Below are 20045 nucleotides of genomic sequence, written 5' to 3' on the forward strand. Positions count from 1 at the left end.
GCTAATCCTTTAAACAAGATCAGAAATACATCAATGCCTAGGTCACAGACTTCGATATCATCATCAGGTCCATTTATGAAACGCTAATTATACATTGATTGCTCTGATACTACTACTTAATTAATCTGTAGGGCCAGAGTGATGGCACAAATGTTCTGGAGATTAATGACAAGTCATCAATTTGTAAAAAAATCGAATACTGAATAGGGTATATATTATGTTCAAACCCATCTTGTATTAGCTGGTTTCATTAATTAATTACATGTTCACATTGACATAAGAGCTGGAGCTTCCAAGAAACTTACGTCTATGGTGGGTATTCCATAAAAAAACAAGTTCGTGAAAATTAATGAATTGTTGATCGTGTTGATATTCCTGCTACATGTCCTGTTTCATGTAAAAAGATTTAAGAAATAAATTAATGACAAATAACATCGTTAGTACCATGTGCTGAATAACTAATTCCGATTAGAGAATAAGAATTAGTTATATAAGATTAGGCAGCCAAGTTATGTTTGTTTTTATTGTTGGAATTAAAGTGTTTTTATTAAAAAAATATTTTTTATATATGATTTTAGTTTATTTTGATGTGCTAAAATTAAAAATTAATTTAAAAAATATTATCTTTATACATTATTAAATAAAAAAAATACTTTAAAAAATAATTGTTATTATTATATCAAACAAGCTCTTAAGAGTTAAATTAATTATTCATTAATTAGTTATATATATACACCATTGGATAGCCCAGTTGAAAGGTAAATTAATCATTCATGGGTCCATTCTGATCTACAAAGTTTTTGATAATCTGATAAAAATGATCTCTCTTGATAACTAAGCTGCCTTTAATTATCTGGGATGGGTTTTTTTTTTCATATTTATAGAAAAAGAAAAAAAAGAAGGGAAATATTTGAATGGCTTGTTGACGTTTCTTGTGTTGAAGGGACAACCTAATTGGATGTTTGATTCTATTCAAAAGAGACTTGGGAGCTGGGTGTACACGTTATGTTAGAGATTTACGAGCCTCTCAACGTCAGTGTCTTGGGTTGAAAAATCAAAGTCAGTACTGCGATGGAGACTTATCTGTCTGCATATATAGCCCCGATCGACCTAGCAAATAGCAATAATTTAAATAACTTGACACGTCATTAAATCAAATCATTTTTTTATGGATCTTAATGTATAGAGAGAATGATAAATTTATATGTTGGTGAAAGATATGAAAACTATATAAAATACATACTCTAATTTGATTCACAACTCGGTCCATCCAAAGGAAACGGTGTAAGAAAAATGATTTAGTACAATAAAATATGTTGGATTAATTAATTAATTGTTAGGATGATTCCATGCATGCAATAAAATATCCTTCGGATGATCCTATATTAATAATATAAACAAGATGCTAAGACCATCTCAAATAGCTCCAAAAACAACCTACTATAAGTCTAAGGTGACGAAAACAGATGTTGCTTCGAGGAAGCTACACTAAGGCCCGAAGTGGCACAGTCTTTGTTTCTCTCCCAAGGAATGGTGAAAAGTATGCACTTTTACTTTGACCGAAGATTGTCTCCTCGGCATGTATATGACTAGCCTCCATGTTTGTTCCTTTCCATGCTAAATAACACGTTGATACAGCATCATACCGAGAATTGAAGAGTACAAATCAAAGCCGCCATGAGTGACACTATGGCTAGTCAGTCGAGTGATTGGGTGCAACTCTATCAACAGGGCAGCATTCATGGACAGGCAACATCTTCCTTTGTATTCTCGGATGCCACCATTGTTAATGTAACAAGTGGTGCATCTGATAATATCATAAATCCAAACAGCTCATCGATTACATCAAGTACTGGTGATCAGAGGTTGACCCCTCAAGGTTGTGTGTCGAAGCCAGTCACAAGGAGGTCTAGAGCTTCAAAGAAGACGCCAGCAACCCTCATCAATGCCAGCACTGCTAATTTTAGAGCCTTAGTGCAACAATTCACTGGCTGTCCTCCTAGTACCTCAATTTCATTTGGGAGCCACAAGGGCCCGATCAACTTGAATTTTGGACTCGGAAGTGCACAAAACCATAGCTGTGCTACTGCAGAAACGGAGCCTCTTGGCAACAGCTATTATCATAGACGACTATCTCAGATGCAGCAACCGAGGCAAAATGCACAGCAACTGCACCAGGACCAAGGATGCAATGTTTCACTTGATAATCTTCCTAATAGCAATGGTTACTCCTCGGTTTCTAGTGACCTTGGACCACATTTAGAGATGCCAGCTGATTATGGGCTTTTCAATATGGACGATATTGCTCTGCAAGAGCTTGTTAACGAGTCTTTCTCCGATGAAAACATGAACAATATCGATTGCTTTTAGGGATAGTACTTAACCATATACCAGACGAGGTATTGTTTTCAGGATCTCCCTCTCTTAGAGAGCCATATTGTATGTTTATCCATCATTTTCACACGCATGTATGCAAAGAAGGGTTATTTTGTGTGGTTGTATTGAAACTGCTGGCATGACAAACAATTTTAAGATGATTATTTGTGATGATTGGATTGCATTTTTGTTCTTTATGTCATGTGCGACAGCACAGGGTGCTCCTCAATGGGATGGTGAATGACTTTTCCTTTAAAAATTAACGTTTATATTTAGTTATTTTTCTTTACGAGGAGCTTGGATTTTTTTTTTGGAGTGGCTGTATGTCTTCTTTTAGATTATTCTTGAAGCATTTTCTGAAAATAATGAATTTTTTCTAATGAAAATATTGAAAAGGTAAAATTGGGAACTGTGTCTTTGTGGGTACGAAATATTTACAAAATTTAAAAAATAAGACATCAAAAATCTAAAATAAATAATAAAAAAACCCTACTGGATCAAGGCCTTTCCAAGGGAATATGACTGGGCTAAAAAATAACGAGGACAAATTATTGAACTTGAAAATCACGAGTAACTGCAAAATAATCCATTGTTGGGATTGCATGATTCTCCAATATTTAAATTAGAGAAAATTATATCGAGTTTCCTATTGGTTTGATTGTTTTTTGCTCTCTTTTTATATCTTGAAAAATTACACTGGTGAATCCAAATTTTCAAATCAAATGAAATGACTAAACTAGTCTTTAATATATATATATATATATATATAAACACCTATAAATAGAAAATCAAAAACTCTCTCTCTCCAAACACATTATCTCTCCCTCTCTCTTAAAAAAAACAAAATATAAACCTAATTTAACCAAGATAAAAATTAGGGGTGAGCAAAAAAACAATTAAACTAAGAAAACAAAAAATAACCGAAAAAATCAAACAAAGAAAAACAAACCGAATTGACCGTTTAGAAAACCTAAAAAAAACTTTGGTTTGATTTCGGTTTCAAAAATCTAAAATCAATTTAGCAAAACTGAATCAGTTCAACTAGTATTAAACTCTACTATAAAATGCTAACAAGTATAAAAGAAAACCCTAAAATTAAGCTCCACTCAGTCCTCTCAAAACATAGCCTCCCCCTCCTCTCACACTCCCTCTCCTGTTCTTTCTTGTTCTATCTCAAAGGTAAAACGAAAAATCGATCAAATTATAAGAGTCTCAATATGGTTTTTCCTTTAAATTAACAAAAATACATGAGTAATGAAGTCTTGGAGACTATATAGTGTTTATGTTTATTGAAATATAATAAAGAAGATAATAAGAAAATGCACAAATAATTCTTGGCATTAAAGCTTATGGAGTGAGAATTTATGAAGTTATATTCTATATTATCTAATGGTTCAACATCATTTGTATAACCTTGAACCATGCCAACATGCCAACATTATAATTACTTTAATAACCATGCCAACATGCATGCGGATAGAGGTAAAGTAAGGAACACACTATGACACTTGCTTTAATAACAATAATTTGAGATAATAGCCTTTTATGATTGATAGTTCATTGTTTAATGAAAAAGATATTATCATGTAGGTCATCCATTGTGATGAATTAAGATTTATTAGTATATTTTTATATAAGTTCTTTCCAAAAAAATGTTGGATCAAGAAAAACATACAGATAATATTTTTCTCGTATTCTCGAGCACATTGAGCTGAGTCTGGCGTTGGCCAGACCCAAGTGTTGTTGGGTTTGGCCAAAGCTAGACCCAAATGTGGCTGGGTCTGGCACCTGATAGGCCCAGACGCAATCTGAGTTTGGCTAATGCCAAATCAAATTGTTGCTAGGTCTGGTGCTGTCAAGCCCAGCGTGTGGGTTTGAAAATTAGTTACGCCTAAGTGCAACCTAGGTTTGGCGTCTACTAGACCCAGACACAATTTAAATTTGACACCTACTAGACCCAGCAACTTGGCCTAACGCGCTGCCAGGCCAACAAGGTAGGCTATCTAACGTCATCAGTTCCATAGATTTTTATATAAATCTTAGAGGAATTATTTCTCAGCAAATAGGCTTAATTAAACAAATTTACACTCCACTAACACCATTAAATGTATTCAAATCTTTCATGGCTTCTCATGTCTCCAACTTTTAGCTAGATAAAATTAGTGGAATATAACTCATAATACAACTTAAAATATCAAATGTGAAATTACACTCCAGCTCCGCTTCTCCATAAAATGACAAGATTCATGAGCTATAAATACATAATGGATCCTTCAAAATAAAGGTTCACAATCTTTATTCTCTACTACATACATATTTTCATAACATCTCTCTCTAGAATATTATTGTATTTTCTCTCTCTAAAAAGATACTTACTTAAGCATTTGAGAGTTCTCATATCTACCAGATGGGACCTTTTACAGGTACTAATCAAAAGCTACATTGGCCTACTAAGCACCAAGTACAAGTTATTAACCACCTTGGTTAAGGAGAATATATGAGATTGCTAAGATTAATTGATTAACCAATTATTCAACCCAAGAACCGTGTTTCTAAACTATTTGGATTTTTTAGGATATCATAATCCTTAACATTGTTTTATGGACCTAGTTATGATGGAATAATGCGAGAGTATTTAATGCTAAATACCTATTTTACAGAGAGAAGGTGCAATGATTCAAAGTTGGGTTTCTCCTGTCTAGGCTTGTGTTTCTTGAAATGTTTGTGTCCAAGTTTGTGCCTTCGAGTAAGCTGGCCTCTTTTTTCAAGAGTGTTGCATTGTTAGGTTGTATGAACACTCTAGGCCTATATTGGAGGCTAAATTATGGGCTAGTTAGGCAAATAGATTTTTTAAAAGTTGTCTCTCATCCGAATCCAATAGAACATTTAGGCCACATGTCAACCCCATATCCAAATATATGTAATTTGTATTCATGCTTTCGACTTCTAAACACATTCCATGATTAATTAGTTGTTTTACTCAAGGCCTTGCTTCATGTTTTACATTATAAATCATCAGCGACTGATTTCTCAGTTTAATTAATATTCTTTTATTAATAATGTTTCAATTTAACATTAAAACATGGAGTATGTTTATCATGTTAAATCATGTTTATTCTCTACATTATAGTCATTGATAATTTAAATAAGATTTGAAACTCTTTTCAAATCTCATTCCACCTTAGTCAAGGATTTTTCAAAATATTTTTTCTAATTCACCTAAGGTGAAGAATCATCTTTTAATCACTCGAGTATTTTTATATAGTTTAATTTTATACCCAATGTCTGTCCTCTCATTACCTCGATTAAGATAACGTGTAACATGATCAAAGCATAACATTCTCTATATAATATAACTTAGTGATCTCAAGTCTAAGAATCACATAACTTTTTCATAGACATAAGTGATCTCTCCTTACAAAATTCTCACCCAAGTCAGTTCAGTGTACATGTTTTTTGACAAGCACCTACATATTAGTTCTAGACATCTCTTATACCTCAGCTTATGAGAATAATTGTTTCCTTTCATTAAAAAAAAAAGAATATAATATACTCTAATCTCTACAACTTTAATAAATATTCAGTATTTAAGAGAATATCGACCAAGAACATTTTAGAAACAATGCTTTGATGTAATATGAATCTCATAATTATAACAACTTTATAATTTCATTTACAAAGTATTTTTGTCTCATGGACTTTATCTTTACTCTAAATTCATAAATCAAATATTACATTCGTTAATCTAATATTATATAAATATTAAAGATAAATTAAGTATTTATTAATAATAAATATATATTTACATTAATATAATAATAATGTTATGTATAATCAACCGATTGATTACTTCACTTATTAAACTAACAAATACATTATGTACCATTGTGAAACTTTGATGAAATGCAAGAATTCCAGGAGTAGCTAGCTTTCGGCGTTTTGCTTTAACCACATATTTAAAAATTAAAAATATTTGGTTAATTAATATATGTTATTTTAAAAAAAATCTTGGCTCACTAAAAGCTGTATTTTATAGCTTTCTTAAATCTATTTTTTCAAACAAGTCAACGATTAAAAAAGCTAACAAAATGCTAAACACACATGTAAAATCATTTTTACAAAAACACTTTCATCACACTCTCTAAACTATGAAGCTTGAAGATTCAATGAAAAAACAAATCCCTTCAATAAATAGTTTCCATTTTAATGCAAACATACTTGAATTATAACCAATGTCAATTCAAACAAAAACACAATTGACATTAAAAATATGTTTTTAAGGGACTTTGACTATAAACCATGATGTGGAAGCCTGGTTCATTGTAAATCGTATGAATACTTAATGCTAAATAACCACCAAATCAGCAGTTAAATTGATAAACAAACTAGGAATGCAATTCAGTTAGACAAGCAAATCATTCAATACATTAACACTTTGGGATAATGTTCTCAAATCATCTGAAAAGAAAAGAATCACTCATTCAAAAGCAATTGCCTATATAGTTACATGAAAGAAAGCATTGCTAAAACATACAGAAATCACTAGGGTCTTCTAAACTATGACCAACTTCAAATCATTCACAACCAACTACTAAGAAAAAAAATAGAGTACGAATTATAAAGCACCATCGATCTTGGGAATGACAATGTTAAGCACCCCGTCATTCATAACAGCACTAATCTTATCAATCTGATACTCACTAGCAGGGATATTAAATTTGCCTGAATAGTTTCTAGCACCATGAAACGGGCCCTTATCTTTCTCTTCACCTTTGAAATGCAAAGTGTTGTTTTCAAACCACACCCTCACTCCTTTGCTTCCAATTCCAGGCATGTCAACCCTCCCATACCAACAATCATCTTCCACTTTCACGTCATATGGAAGTTGATTTCCTTCATCTTGAAAGGGATGCCAGTAAAGCACCTCCCAAAATTTTGGGCTAACTTCTGAAATTGAATGAATTCCAAAACACACAAACAAAAAATTGATTAGAGGGAGGCATTACTAGTCCATTACAGAAAAAAGCCCTGGCTCAGCCATTGTTAGCCTTCATGCTCTTGGAACAACAATGATTACCAGGGGTGGTTTTACAAGTGGAATTTATATATAATTCGAAATGAATAGCAATATTTTCTCTTAGTAAACTCTCCCAGAAAAGTTTCTACTAACACCACAGAAAAAATCATGCACTTTGAAAATTTACTCCTAGCGTATAACATTTTCATTCAAAATTTATCAACATCAAAATAAAAAAGAAAGAAAGAAAAAGCTGATAGCCTCGCTTCAAAACTCAAAGGTAGAACTAGAACTTTATAATATAAATATAAGATAATCCAAGGGTTAATCAATAAAATAAATCAACGAAAGGTTCTAGCACTGAAGAAAATAAGCAAGGTTAGAAGATACAAGTGAGATAACCCTTAAAACAAAAGGCCAAAAATTCTTCAAAGAAAGAAAAGCATAGCCAACTCAATAATTAGTCTTTTTAAACCCTAAACTGAAACATTTAAGAAAAAAATGCAGAATCTGCCCATGATTATCGCTCTACAAAATTTACAAAAAGAGATAGTGATAAGAGATAAATAACCTGGATGATCAGCCTTTATTTTCTTTCTCATATCACTGACCATCCGATGTGCTGTCTTCGTTAGGCTTTCAAAGTCTTCACGATTATCAAAATTCGGAAATTGAAAATCTGACAAGCAGTTAAACTTATCAACTATTACTTTTTTTACAGTGAAACAGAAACTAAATAAATAACAAAAAATTAGTAATGATTATAACCTGGATTGATGGACTTTATTTTCTCCTTCATATCACTGATCATTCTTGAAGCTTTCTCTGCAAGAGTTTCCATATCTTCGTTTTGTTCGAGGCTTTGAGTGGAATCGGCTGGGTCATCTTTGGGTGGAGCGCTGAGCGTGCACGTGGTGGCGTGGAAAGAGCGGGCGGAGGTAACGGCGGGGCGAGGGTGGTTCAAGCGGAGAAGCCTGGAGATGAGTGCTGATCTTGAGAAAGCCATTACAGGGGAATGGGATTATTGATTTGATGATGGGGGGATTTATTTTATTTTTTAGGGTTTAGGGTTTATGAAATGTGACGACGACGCAATTTCTCAGCTAATGGGACCGGTGGCGTTCCATAAAAGGATATTGTTTTGGGCTACGGGAATTTGCGGAGCCCAGTTTATAAAAATTTGATATGCTCCAGTGATTTTAAAGGCCTACCTGATCAGATAATTAGATATATAAATAATTTTATCCATGGCTATTAAATGGCTGTTAAAAGAGTTTGGTAGAGATTGTGTTTTAAAATAATTTTTAATTTAAAATAATTTTTTATTTTTTAAAATTTATTTTTGATGTAAGCGCATCAAAACAATCTAAAAATATCAAAAAAGTTTATTTAAAACAAAAAAGTCAAAACGTTTTAGAAACTCGATTCAATCAAATTCAAAAACATACTCTAAATAAAACCCACCAATCCAAAGCGACGAGGATGGAAACAACATAATAAGAAACACAACAAAAATAAATATCATAAAATTATGTTAAATAGGATATCACACAAATTTTAAATCACAATCTTATTACTAAATATGTAATTTGTCTCAAACTCATTAAATAAATTTAAAAACTAACATAAACAGATTAGAAAACTCAAAAAAATAATAAAATTAACTCAGAACAGAACCTTTTAAATCGATTGGTTACAAAATTTAAACATGATACAACTATTGAATAAAAAAATCAAATAACTTTTTGGTAGGCAGATTATAAATATATTTTTTATTTTAGCAATTCGAACAATCACAAAATATATTTTACATAACACAAGTTATATTTAAAAAAAATCACAAATAAATAAATGCATACTATTATAAAAATTCTAAATTTAAATGTGAAATTTAAATTTTTACATGCATTAAGTTCATCATATAGAACAAAACTTAAATGTACTTAATTATTGTTTTTTTATTACAATTTTTTCATTACTAAACATCGCATTAAGATTTTGAAATTTAAAGTTTAACTTAAAACTATATAAGCATATAAATTAAAGACCTTAAAATGATCAATTTATTATAAATATAATGAAAATAAGTGGCTTTTAACATGAAAAAAAAAATCAAGACAAAAAATAAAATAAAAAAGTGAGGTGGTGGACTTGGATGGCAGGCTTGCACGCCTAGGCCATGGGTGCAACTGTGCAAGGCCCATTAACATGAACTTCCTTTTTTAAGAAGGATCCATTAACATTAATATCCATGTTTCTTATGGATGGAATATGATTAACTAAAACTTTCTCTTTCCTGGTTTTTTTTTTTTTTTTCACTTATGTCTCCTTTCTTAAAATCTAGATCTTGAAATGCAAAAGAAATTAAGCATAAGGATCGAATTGTAAAGGTTGAGAAGTACAAAAACCTAATTGAAATTGAATTTTAGTTTATAGGCATAATAGTGGAGCTAAAAAGAGGCGGGAGGGGGCCATGGCCCCTCTAAAATTTGTTTTGGTCCCTATAGTTATATAAGGTGTTTAAATATGTCCCTTTATTATTTTAAATTAATCCCTTCTATTTCTTTTATAATAAAAGTTTTTTTTTACAATAATAAATAGTTTCTCATGTGATGTAACGTCTGGATTTACATATTTTTTCTGTTTAATGTAAACTGAAATCGTTTATCCGCGATAGAAAAAGCATAATTAAACCCTTTTTTCTTATTTTTGATAGCATGCACTAACATTAAAGAATATGTATTAAATTTAAATTATTCTATAAATAATTCACTTGCACTTTTAATTATTAATCACAAGATCTAATAATTATTATGTTGATTTTTACATATTCTTTTATTTTTAAAAATCAATAACTCGTTGAATTATATGAAATACATAACGAATTAAGGCAGCATAAATAGAGCTTAATTTACAATTTATTTATCATCTAAACATCACCTTTTGGTCTGCACAGTACAGGACTTCCATGGCGGCAGCAGCAACCCTAAAGAAAGATTAACAAACGAAGACACGGAGCTAGAACATCCCCTACATAACCAACTGTCAAATAATAAAACCTCACTCAATCTTAACCTCGTGCACGTTCTTCATCTCTTCCTCTTTCACTTTAGGCACCATTAACTTCAAAACACCGTTCTTCATTTCACCTTTAATCCCATCAAGCTTGTAAAGATTTGAAGGCAACTCGAGTCTGCTAGAGTACCTCCTCCTTCCACTCCCATCGCCTTCCTTCGATTCTTCGCCTTTGATGACAAGGGTATTCTGCTCCACGATCACCTTTACATCCTCTTTGCTAAGCCCAGGCATGTCCATGCATATAAAAAGACCATTCTCGTCCTCCTTCACGTCAAAACCTCGCCTTGCAATCGAAGCTCCAGCACCCCGTGAGGCAGCCGGAAGGAAAGGGTTGTCCAAGAACTGGTCCATTAGGTTCAGGACCTGGCTTAGACTCCTCTTTGGGAATAGTGGATCGAACGCATCTGTGTACAAAAAAAAAAGTATTTATATTAAATAAATAAATCAGATCTTACATTTCTTGGATTGGACAATTTTCTTTGTGTTGCATTATATACAAAAACTACAAAAGATATTTGTAATAAAATTCCTATGGAAAATTTGTTGCAGGAAATATGAGTGAATTAACTTAAATCGAATCACAGAGCCTATCCAAGTTTGATAAGAAGCCTCAAGTATATTGTCCTCTAATTACTAATCAAATGAAACTACTGAAAATGTTTAATGTTCAGGGGTTTCACTCAATTGTTGAAAAGTGCTTAATGATCAGGTGTTTCACTCAATTGTTGAAAAGTCCGATCACCTGTGATTTCTTGCCAGGCAGTTGTGGAAATTTAAAATCTTGCTTAAATATAACAGGTACCTGAGAAGAAACTTGGAGTAGTATCACCACGGCGAGCAGGGCTACGATCAGAGGAACTGCGGCGATCAAGCTCGACCCTACCATAGTCACCTGGGGCAATGCCTCCGGTGTTGGCGACCTGAGACTGAGAATCAGTGTTGAAGGAACGAAAAACAGAGACGGAACGAACAGGGTTGGTGAGCTTAGCAAACAGAGGAGAAGCGGTGGCTCTCCTTAGAGCGACAGATGTTGCCATTTTGTTTTGGACTAGAGAAAAGTTGCTTGTTTTGGCGTGGGGTTTAAGGTGGTGCAGCAACTTGGAGGGGTGGGTGGGTTTAATTATATAAGAAGCTTAGAATCATCCTCGACAAAAAGAGAGGGGAACAGAAAGTTCCAGAGCGGTGGAGAAACAATGTTCTAGAATTACCTCCATCAGCACACAAGTGAATTCACCACCTTTTTTTACACGATAGAATTCCGGATTTCATATTTTCTGGGGCTTTTCTTATGAAAGTATCCTTCTATTCATCGTATAATTATTTCGTTATTTTTCAAAAAAATTATCAAAAAAGAAAACGAGTACTTTAAATCCGAACATAATAATTTTGCGTGTAAATCGCTTATGAAAAATAATAGAATTTGCTAATAACACCATGCATCTCACTGGTTTTTCCAGCATAACGAAATTGTGTAGATTATGAATAGTTCTTAGCATCCCATTACCAGAATCACTCAAATTGAAGGGGGGGAGGAGGGGGCATAATCATCCACCTTAGGTTACAAAAAGAATCTTCATGAAGGTGTCAATAAAAGCACAGGTCACACCGCATGGCGGCTACATACAACATATCACCTGACCTAAACAATTTTGCTAGTTGCAGAAAACTAAGAAATCCACCAAGTTCTGTTCATTAGTTTCTTTTCCTTTCATCATCATTCTTTGACTGGTGAGGAAAGGAAAGATGAAGAAACTGCTGGCCAAAGATATATAGAGGGCAACTGCTTAAGTCTTCTTCACGAGATACCCCAAAAATATGCCAAGCAAGCCAACAAAGATTACGAACATTATCGATACACCACCACGGTTTTTGTTGCCTTGGTGTCTCAGGAGTTCCTGCATCATAAGTTATTAAGCAACTATGTACTGCTGTTGAAGATCATAGGATTGGGAGAAAGGCATATACAGCAATAATCACAATAAAAAACTTCGTAACTTTCTTTCTTACATATGAGCTTTCTAACTTAAAGAGATTGAATGAGGAAAGAAAAAAGGCAGTCCTTAGGCAACTGATTATACAAACTTGCAGCTAATAAACTCACTTATGGAGTGAACTGAGGACAGGAAAATCAAGGAAAAGCTAAAATGGTGAAACTGAAACAGAAGGCAAAAATAAATGGGAAAGATGAGATAGTAAATATTATAGCAGAAAGTATAATGGATAAAAGTACAAAAGAAGTCACGGAAACCAAGCCTAATTACAAACCAAACATCCCATCAAAGTATCCAGGTGCATAACATGTCCTTTTACTTGGATTGGTCCTGTGATGATAGTATATTAATTACATTATAATAAGCACCAACCCTCTGTTTCAAACTTAAGGAGCTTATGATAAAACCATCAAGCCTAAATGGCACCATAGCTTTAAATTTCTTTACTATTTCCATTAATAGTTGGGTGAAAGGGCACATATTATGAAAGATTAACCTCACAACAAATCGATTAATAAAGCAGTAATTACAGGGATGATAAAATTTTCAATGAAGGATGACTAGAGAAAAAGGAATACATAGCAAAAGATGCTGAAGTGTCAACATGGATTTCCTAAAAAAAATTACAAACAAAAAGTATGATAGACGAGATGCAGCTAACGTGTACAACCCAACAATACTAGCACCTATCATTTTCATCCCACATCAGGCAATATCTGTAAAATTCACTAAAAAACAGCTGGAAGTCAAATAATTACTGACCGAGGAAAAAATGGAGATACGGTTTGATGGTTAAAAATAGGCAGGAAAAATCCAAAGAAAAAAAATTTAAGATACTGATGCTGGTGTTTGCTGAAAAAGTAACTGGTTTCAGCCTGTCCACTACTATAAGAAGGTGGGAAAGCTTATTCTGTTGCTCAAGCATTGATTTGGAGCTCCAAAACTTGTGCATCATGGGCAAAGGACCTTGAATGATGTTCTGAGAATAGAATTGAGTCTTGTTCTAATTTTTAGCATATATTGGCATTGTGTAAAATTCCAGAATATCAGCAACAGGATGTTGTTGCAGATTGTATGTCTTATTTTCCTAGGTAAAGCATCGGTTCTATTAGTAGTCTATCCAGGACTGATAGTCATTACAGATTTGGAGAACCTACAAGTATATTTAACTTGTAATGCAAGAATTTTAGAGTGAATAATGTTCAGATTTCAGAAATTTAGCCACCTCTGGTTGAATTTCATATGAATAAAGGACAGGAGAGACAGACTGTATAGTTTCATTATTTCCACTTCTCTCACTTTCCACGACAAACATGACCTTCTACTAGGACATAGAAAATGAGAGGCAAGGAGACAAAACAATACAGAGAAGTCAAGACTTGTACTCAGAATATTGAATCTCCTAAAATCTAACCTTACAAGAGAATTGCCAAATGATACGTAATGACTCACCAATTCTTGACGCAGCTTGTTATTTTGTTGAATTGCGTTATTCTTCTCATCAGTCAGCTTTGAAATAAGGGCTCTTGCCTGCAATTAAGCAAAGTATTTATTACAGAGTAATTTATCACATCCTTGATCACAACATGCGATTCATAAAAAAAAATCACCAGATGCAATCCTACTGTAGCATAACAGCATATACAGAATTAAATGGCAAGTTAAACCACATAGCAAGTGCGTGTGTGGGTGAGTGGGGGCGAGAGAGGAAGAGAGAGAGAGAGTTGCATAGATTACTATTTTTATGATTACTCACAAATAAATGACATGATGAGTATCAACCATAAACATTAAATTTCAATAGATAGATTTAGAATCTAATTTCACAGGAGCACATGAAAAGGAATTCAATCTATCCATCTAGGATGAATTACAGAAAGAAAGAAATAGGAATGTCTCTAGAGAAGGAACCCCAATGTGACAAAAATTACAGCAAAGTTAAAACTAGATAAAAAGTCTACCAGAAAATTGCAACTTTCCAAATGGAAGATAGAAAATACTAATTTGATGGATATCACATTATAGTCATAACTACAGAAAGAATAAACAATCATTGCAGCAATCCTGGCCGGACTGAAGTTACACCCAATTATTTCACCACTCCAATAAACCTAATTAAAATCAGGTAGCGATCATCAACACCCATATGCTTCAAACACCAAGTGATATGTCACTAGAACTTAAAAGCTCGATTGCGAGTTATGCAGAAGTAATAGCTTAGGGGTCCAAACAAGCCCATATAAAGAAGAAAATAACATTGTCACAGACCACCTTGGTCAAATAGAGACCAAAGCCAGCTTGACCTCATCCTTAACCATTTCAGTATAGATGTAGAATGTATTAGCTGTCAGTAACTCAACAGGGACCTTGATAAATGACATGGGTGATTAGCTGATTTAGAAACCATAAGTTAAACAAAAGCTGGAGGAACAGTTCTTATACATGTATAATAGGGTGAGGTACACATATAGTAGCTCCTATCCATGAAAATACAACTGAACTTGCTAGCAAAGCTACCCAACAAGGCATGTAAATTTTTTATCAGTAAACAAATGCAGCTGAATTTTACCTCCAAAGATTTTTCTTGAGGTTCAAGCCGCTCAACAAATGCCCTTGTTGCCTATGTTCACCAACAAAAAGCAAGGCATCGATACCTTTAGGATGATGGAAGGTCACAATGACAACATCAATAAAAGATAGTCTCATGTACTCACAGTAGATAAATCAGTGCCAGTAACATTCCCATTGTCCGACACAGAACCCCTGGGGGATGACCCTTCCTCAGACCCTTCTTGAACAGGAGAAGGTGGTTGAGGGGGAGAAACATAAAGCACTCTCAATTTGCACTCCTCGACATGATGCCCTGCCTCCTTACTGAACTGCACAACCAAAAATCACCACAAGCCATAACCCCACTATCCATAACTAAACACACGTGCAAAGTAAATAAATTAAATGTAAGTACATAGTTTACCATTTCTGCATTAATATCCTTTGCAGTGACACCGTCATTTGTTTTTACACTTTGAAGCAAGAACTTGTCCTTGCATTGCATGTCAGTAGGAGCTTCCTTTTGTGCTTGCATCGTAACTAAATCAAATCAATGCAAAAAATTACAAAGCAGCACTAAAAATCAGATCACAGAAAGTCTATTTTAAAAAAAAAAACATTATAATAAAATGAACGAAATGGGCACCAATAACATCACAGGTGGAGCGAGGCAACACAATCCCAGCATTTGGTCGGACACAGTACTTCTTGGGATTTGTTGTTTTGACCTAAGCATCAAACATAATTAGAGATTTGAATATCCCACAAATCTATATTGTAAAATACTGGATTTGAGTTCATTACTGTTCTTGTTATTGCTGAGCTTCGCGACAGGAACCCTTTTGATCCAAATGAATAAAAAACAAAACAGACAGAAATAAAGAAAGAAAGAAATGAAGGGGGAAATCAATTTACCTTGAAAGCGACATAATTATCAGTTTTATTGGAGAGTTGAAGAGAACAAGAGATCTGCTTCTTCAATTCAACTAATCCAAAAAAAAATACATGGAAATCAAACGCAGAAATAAAGAAAGATGAAGAAGGGAAGGAAGGAAACCGTGCATCGGTGACTTACAGGGAAATTTGAGCTCAAGAGGTTCGATGCCGAGGAGCTCTCCCGTGCTCATCTTCTCGTCAAACAAAACAAAGTAACTGGTGTTCGAAAAAAATTGATCCAAAAACAAATATAAGAATCTGTTTGGTTTTGTAAACGAGATGGATCGAAGGGCGGACAGATCGAGAGAAAGAGAGACAAGAGGGGCGAGGGAAGGGATGGGCTTCGCTTTTGCCTTTGGCTTGGGAATTGAAATGTGTTGTTACTTCTTATATTTATGATGTGTAAGGGGTGTTTGGGGTTGTTGAGTAAATTGTTTTTTATTTAAAAATGTATAAAAATAATTTTTTTATTTTTTAATTATGATATATTCATATTAAAATTGTTAGAAAAAACTAAAAAATATTATTTTAATAAAAAACATGTAAAAACGGAAACAGAAGCTATGAGAAATACAGGGCAGCTGTTTTGTTTTGTTTTTATATATAAGTCTATTTAAGGTAGATTTAATCATTTAAAATAATATTTATATACATTCGTGCGTGGGGAATGGAAAGGAATCATTTTGCTATAAAGACGATTATTATGATGTAGTATATTATAGTTCTTGTTATTTGTAGGATCATAATTTCAGTTCTTAAAGTTTCTTCAAAAAGCTATTCCACCAACATTAACCTCGTAAGATTATGAAATTACACAATTTATCTCAAAAACTAAGATTTTATTTGGTATGATTTTTGTAAATTGATTGAGGTAAACTAAAAAAAACTTTTTTTACCTTTTGACTGAAAAACTAAATTATTTTTATAATTAATGATTACTAGGTAAGCGTCTTTTATTTGCCGCACTTTTTAAAGGCAGGGTTGAAATTGTGTTCTAAACAGTATTTTATTAATTTTTTTTATTTAAAATTAAATATTTTTTAATTGTTTTGATGTGTTGATTTCAAAAATATTTTTAAAAAAAATAAAAAAAATATTATTTTTATGTATTTTAAAATAAAAAATATTTTAAAAAATAATTGCTACTATACTCTTAAACATCCTATAGATAAGAAAAACTTTTTCTTTATAAGGTTTGGAGAGGATTTGAGAGAGAGAGAAAAAAATATTTTTTTATATTTATAATTAATATTTGATATTTAATATCCAATGAGAATTTAATATTAAGTACATATTAAAATTTACAATAACTCTCATATATAAATCCAATAACACGTTTATTTTAAATACATATGAGGATATTTATAATGGAGAGTCAGGTTCACGCCTAGATCCCGTACTCGTCATCGTCCTCATTTACTACTTAACAGGGAAAAAATATCCTGTGTTTTTATTTATTTATTAATGTGGATGTTTGGGTTAGTTTGCGTGTATCTCAATTAATTTTACAGGTCATGAAGTTAACGACCATGTAAGTTTCTAGTGGCTCTGAGATTTGTGAAATTCAAATTGATAACTTTTAGAAAACAAACTCAGAACTTGATCAATTAAACTACGTCCCTCGGGATTATCTCTATATCTATTTTTATTGAGTGTATTTTTATTCCATATTCATTGAGTAATGACATAGAGACATCCTTTAAAATAAAAGGAGAATTGAGAAGATATTATTTAAAATTGGACACCAATGGTATGCATCTTCAATATTCTCCAAATTTTCATTTTGGTATTTATCTATGATTTAAATACGCTAAAATGAAAACATCGAAGGCTCAAATTTTTCCCTGGAGTACATGAGAATTGACCTTGAAAGGAAGCAGTAATTGAATTGCCATGGTAGTTGCTTGCTAGATTGGCCCCGGCTTTAGATATTCTTAAATACCCATAAATATTTGTAGCAACTAACTTTGACCCATGCTTCGTTGTGAGTAAGTGTAATGAAAATTTTTTAATATTATTATAATTTTAAAACTCAAATGAAAGGTAAAATAGGATAAGATTCAGTTCACGGGTTGAGAAGATCAACATGGATTAACTGAGTCAACATATAAATAAAAGTGATTATTATCATAATTTTAGAATTCGACCTGAGAGTCGACTCGAGATAAGGTTTAGGTCACGGTTCTGGAGGGCCAACTTGACAGGCCCAATGTTTTTTTTTAATAATCATGACAACCTTGTTTTGATCAAATTTCTTTTCAAAAAAATCAATGAGGTTTTGAACCGTGTTTTATTTCGGGTTGACTTGAATTTTTTACCGAGTCAGGTTGAGTTAATTATTCCTCTATTTTTTCTTAAACTCGGATCAATTTAAGCCCCGGGTTAACTTGTCAATCCAGTCATGGTTTTATAATTAGAGTTATTATAGTATTAATAATTTCAACACTCAATATAAACTAAATTAAAAATATATATATTCTTTAAATATGCAAGCCAACAATAATACATATTAATTAAGAGTAAAATAAAATTTTTCATATTTTTTTTTGTATTGTTTACCTTAACAGAATACAAAGACAATTATTTTATCTTATATATTACTACTAGAAATAATAATGTCACCATCTCATTTTTATTTTCTTGTTTCTTCTATTTCTATTATTTTTGTATATGCTTCTAGACGCTACCTAAATTCATAGTTATTAAACCTGGACTGGCCCGAAGGATCGACCCGGTTGATCCGGTGGCTAAACCGATTCAGGTTTGTTAAAAGACTGGCCGGTGCGACAACCCGACAAAACTTGGTCAATCTGGCGGGTCAACACATGACCCAGGCAACCCATATGAGACCTTTTTTTTTTCAAATGTGGTTTTTCTTCTATACCCTCTTTTTTTTCATATTTTTAAAGTTCACTGTATAAATATTAGAAAAATATTTTATTTTTTCAATGTGAAATTTGAAACCCTTTTGGTATATACACACTATATTTCTAAGAAAAAAATTATTTTTTCAATGTGGAATTTGAAGTACTTTAGTATATATACTCCATATTCCCAAGAAAAAAGTTATTTTTTCAATGTGGAATTTGAATCCATTTCGTATATATACTCTATGTTCACAAGAAAAAAGTTATATTTTTTCAATGTGTGATAAAAAAAACTTTTTAAAATATTTTTTTAAACTTTATTATTTATAACATGTATAGTCTATATTCACATGGATTTTTTCTTAATTTTTTTATATAAAATATTAAAACTTTAAATATTTTTTAAATTTTTTCAAATTAACTTGTAAAATCTAAAACCCGATTGTTTAGTGAGCTCAACCCGGTTTAATAGCTATGCTCAAATTTGCTAACGAGACATGCAACGTTAGAGTTACAGATGTCAACTATAATGCAAATCTTTTTAAATTGTATCGTTTTTCAAATTAAATTTTTAAATGTGCTATTTTTTTTTCTTAAAAAGAATCCTACTAAAGAACTCAGGAAAACGAGAAGTGACTCCTAACTATCTAGTAAAGTTGATTACATGTATTTCAAAGAGATTTCATGACTGAATTGATAACTTAACTTCCGGCCTCCCCTTTTTCGGATTAATTATAATTATATCATGTTATTAAGGAAACTCTCTTTCATTGCATAAATAGCAAATTTGAAAAAATTCCAATTTTTTTACTGTAGCAGGTGCCATAATAAGGACAAATTTATATGTTTTAGATTTTTTTTTGTTATACTTAGCATATTTACCCCTTTATACTTGGTTATTTATTAACTTTTTTTTATCTTTATTTTTTGTAATATTTTTTTTAGTTTTTTTCTTTGCATTTTTTTATTGAAAAAAATATTATTTTTTATTCTTTACACTTAGACCTATTCATACATTTCTTTTTGTTTTTTGTCTTTATTCTTTTGTAATTTGTTTTTGTAATTTTTTCTTTATACTTTTGTTTTTGAAAAATTATCATACAAAACTAAAAGTAAATGGTGTTTCGCTGTAGCAGTTGTAATATTGTTTTATTTTTATACTACATTAAAAATTAATTTAAGATCTTATGTATTTTTATTAATGTACGTGATCTTCACTTTATTTTATTA

General features: G+C 32.1%; 4 protein-coding genes across 6 annotated transcripts; 1 reads left to right on the forward strand and 3 right to left on the reverse strand.

The window, feature by feature from the left end:
* Positions 1–1485: 1485 nt before the first annotated feature.
* Positions 1486–2550, forward strand: LOC7461972 (VQ motif-containing protein 22). The gene has a single exon (XM_002303314.4). It carries the CDS (start codon positions 1678–1680, stop codon positions 2368–2370), a length of 693 nt encoding a protein of 230 aa, XP_002303350.1. The 5' UTR covers positions 1486–1677; the 3' UTR covers positions 2371–2550.
* A 4228-nt stretch (positions 2551–6778) lies between these two features.
* LOC7461973 (heat shock protein 21, chloroplastic) lies at positions 6779–8538 on the reverse strand. 2 transcript variants are annotated; one of them, XM_024596862.2, is made up of 3 exons: positions 8162–8538; positions 7965–8072; positions 6779–7320 (listed from the first exon to the last, which is right to left on the reverse strand). In XM_024596862.2, exons 1-3 carry the CDS (start codon positions 8397–8399, stop codon positions 6992–6994), a joined length of 675 nt encoding a protein of 224 aa, XP_024452630.1. In that variant the 5' UTR covers positions 8400–8538; the 3' UTR covers positions 6779–6991. The 2 variants fall into 2 exon arrangements, with proteins under 2 accessions (XP_024452630.1, XP_002304269.1); XM_002304233.4 differs by having other exon boundaries at positions 6779–7323; positions 8162–8534.
* A 1755-nt stretch (positions 8539–10293) lies between these two features.
* On the reverse strand, positions 10294–11783 carry LOC7471619 (small heat shock protein, chloroplastic). 2 transcript variants are annotated; one of them, XM_052451528.1, is made up of 3 exons: positions 11274–11783; positions 10518–10875; positions 10294–10468 (listed from the first exon to the last, which is right to left on the reverse strand). In XM_052451528.1, the coding sequence occupies exons 1-3, from the start codon at positions 11506–11508 to the stop codon at positions 10330–10332; spliced, it is 732 nt and encodes a 243-aa protein (XP_052307488.1). In that variant the 5' UTR covers positions 11509–11783; the 3' UTR covers positions 10294–10329. The 2 variants fall into 2 exon arrangements, with proteins under 2 accessions (XP_052307488.1, XP_002304270.1); XM_002304234.4 differs by having other exon boundaries at positions 10294–10875; positions 11274–11584.
* Positions 11784–11912: 129 nt separating this feature from the next.
* On the reverse strand, positions 11913–16328 carry LOC7471620 (vesicle-associated protein 1-2). Its single transcript, XM_002304235.4, has 8 exons — positions 16088–16328; positions 15928–15998; positions 15659–15740; positions 15437–15552; positions 15177–15341; positions 15032–15082; positions 13915–13992; positions 11913–12366 (listed from the first exon to the last, which is right to left on the reverse strand). The coding sequence occupies exons 1-8, from the start codon at positions 16137–16139 to the stop codon at positions 12256–12258; spliced, it is 726 nt and encodes a 241-aa protein (XP_002304271.3). The 5' UTR covers positions 16140–16328; the 3' UTR covers positions 11913–12255.
* Between the last annotated feature and the right edge of the window lie 3717 nt (positions 16329–20045).

The sequence above is a fragment of the Populus trichocarpa genome, chromosome 3, assembly GCF_000002775.5.
Source record: "Populus trichocarpa isolate Nisqually-1 chromosome 3, P.trichocarpa_v4.1, whole genome shotgun sequence".
Lineage (NCBI taxonomy): Eukaryota > Viridiplantae > Streptophyta > Magnoliopsida > Malpighiales > Salicaceae > Populus > Populus trichocarpa.

Bases quoted from the DNA above. Each gene is read 5' to 3' on its own strand.
- LOC7471619 (XM_052451528.1), bottom strand. From the start codon at position 11,508: ATGGCAACATCTGTCGCTCTAAGGAGAGCCACCGCTTCTCCTCTGTTT. The intron at 10,876-11,273 runs GTACCTGTTATA...TTTTGTACACAG, and splicing joins TACTCCAAGTTTCTTCTCAG to ATGCGTTCGATCCACTATTC. The intron at 10,469-10,517 runs GTTAATGGTGCC...AACGTGCACGAG, and splicing joins ATGAAGAACGGTGTTTTGAA to GTTAAGATTGAGTGAGGTTT.
- LOC7461972 (XM_002303314.4), top strand. From the start codon at position 1,678: ATGAGTGACACTATGGCTAGTCAGTCGAGTGATTGGGTGCAACTCTAT.
- LOC7461973 (XM_002304233.4), bottom strand. From the start codon at position 8,399: ATGGCTTTCTCAAGATCAGCACTCATCTCCAGGCTTCTCCGCTTGAAC. The intron at 8,073-8,161 runs GTTATAATCATT...ACTGCTTGTCAG, and splicing joins AATAAAGTCCATCAATCCAG to ATTTTCAATTTCCGAATTTT. The intron at 7,324-7,964 runs GTTATTTATCTC...ATTCAATTTCAG, and splicing joins AATAAAGGCTGATCATCCAG to AAGTTAGCCCAAAATTTTGG.
- LOC7471620 (XM_002304235.4), bottom strand. From the start codon at position 16,139: ATGAGCACGGGAGAGCTCCTCGGCATCGAACCTCTTGAGCTCAAATTT. The intron at 15,342-15,436 runs GTAAACTATGTA...TTGGTTGTGCAG, and splicing joins AGGATATTAATGCAGAAATG to TTCAGTAAGGAGGCAGGGCA. The intron at 13,993-15,031 runs GTAAAATTCAGC...GCTTAATTGCAG, and splicing joins CTCAAGAAAAATCTTTGGAG to GCAAGAGCCCTTATTTCAAA.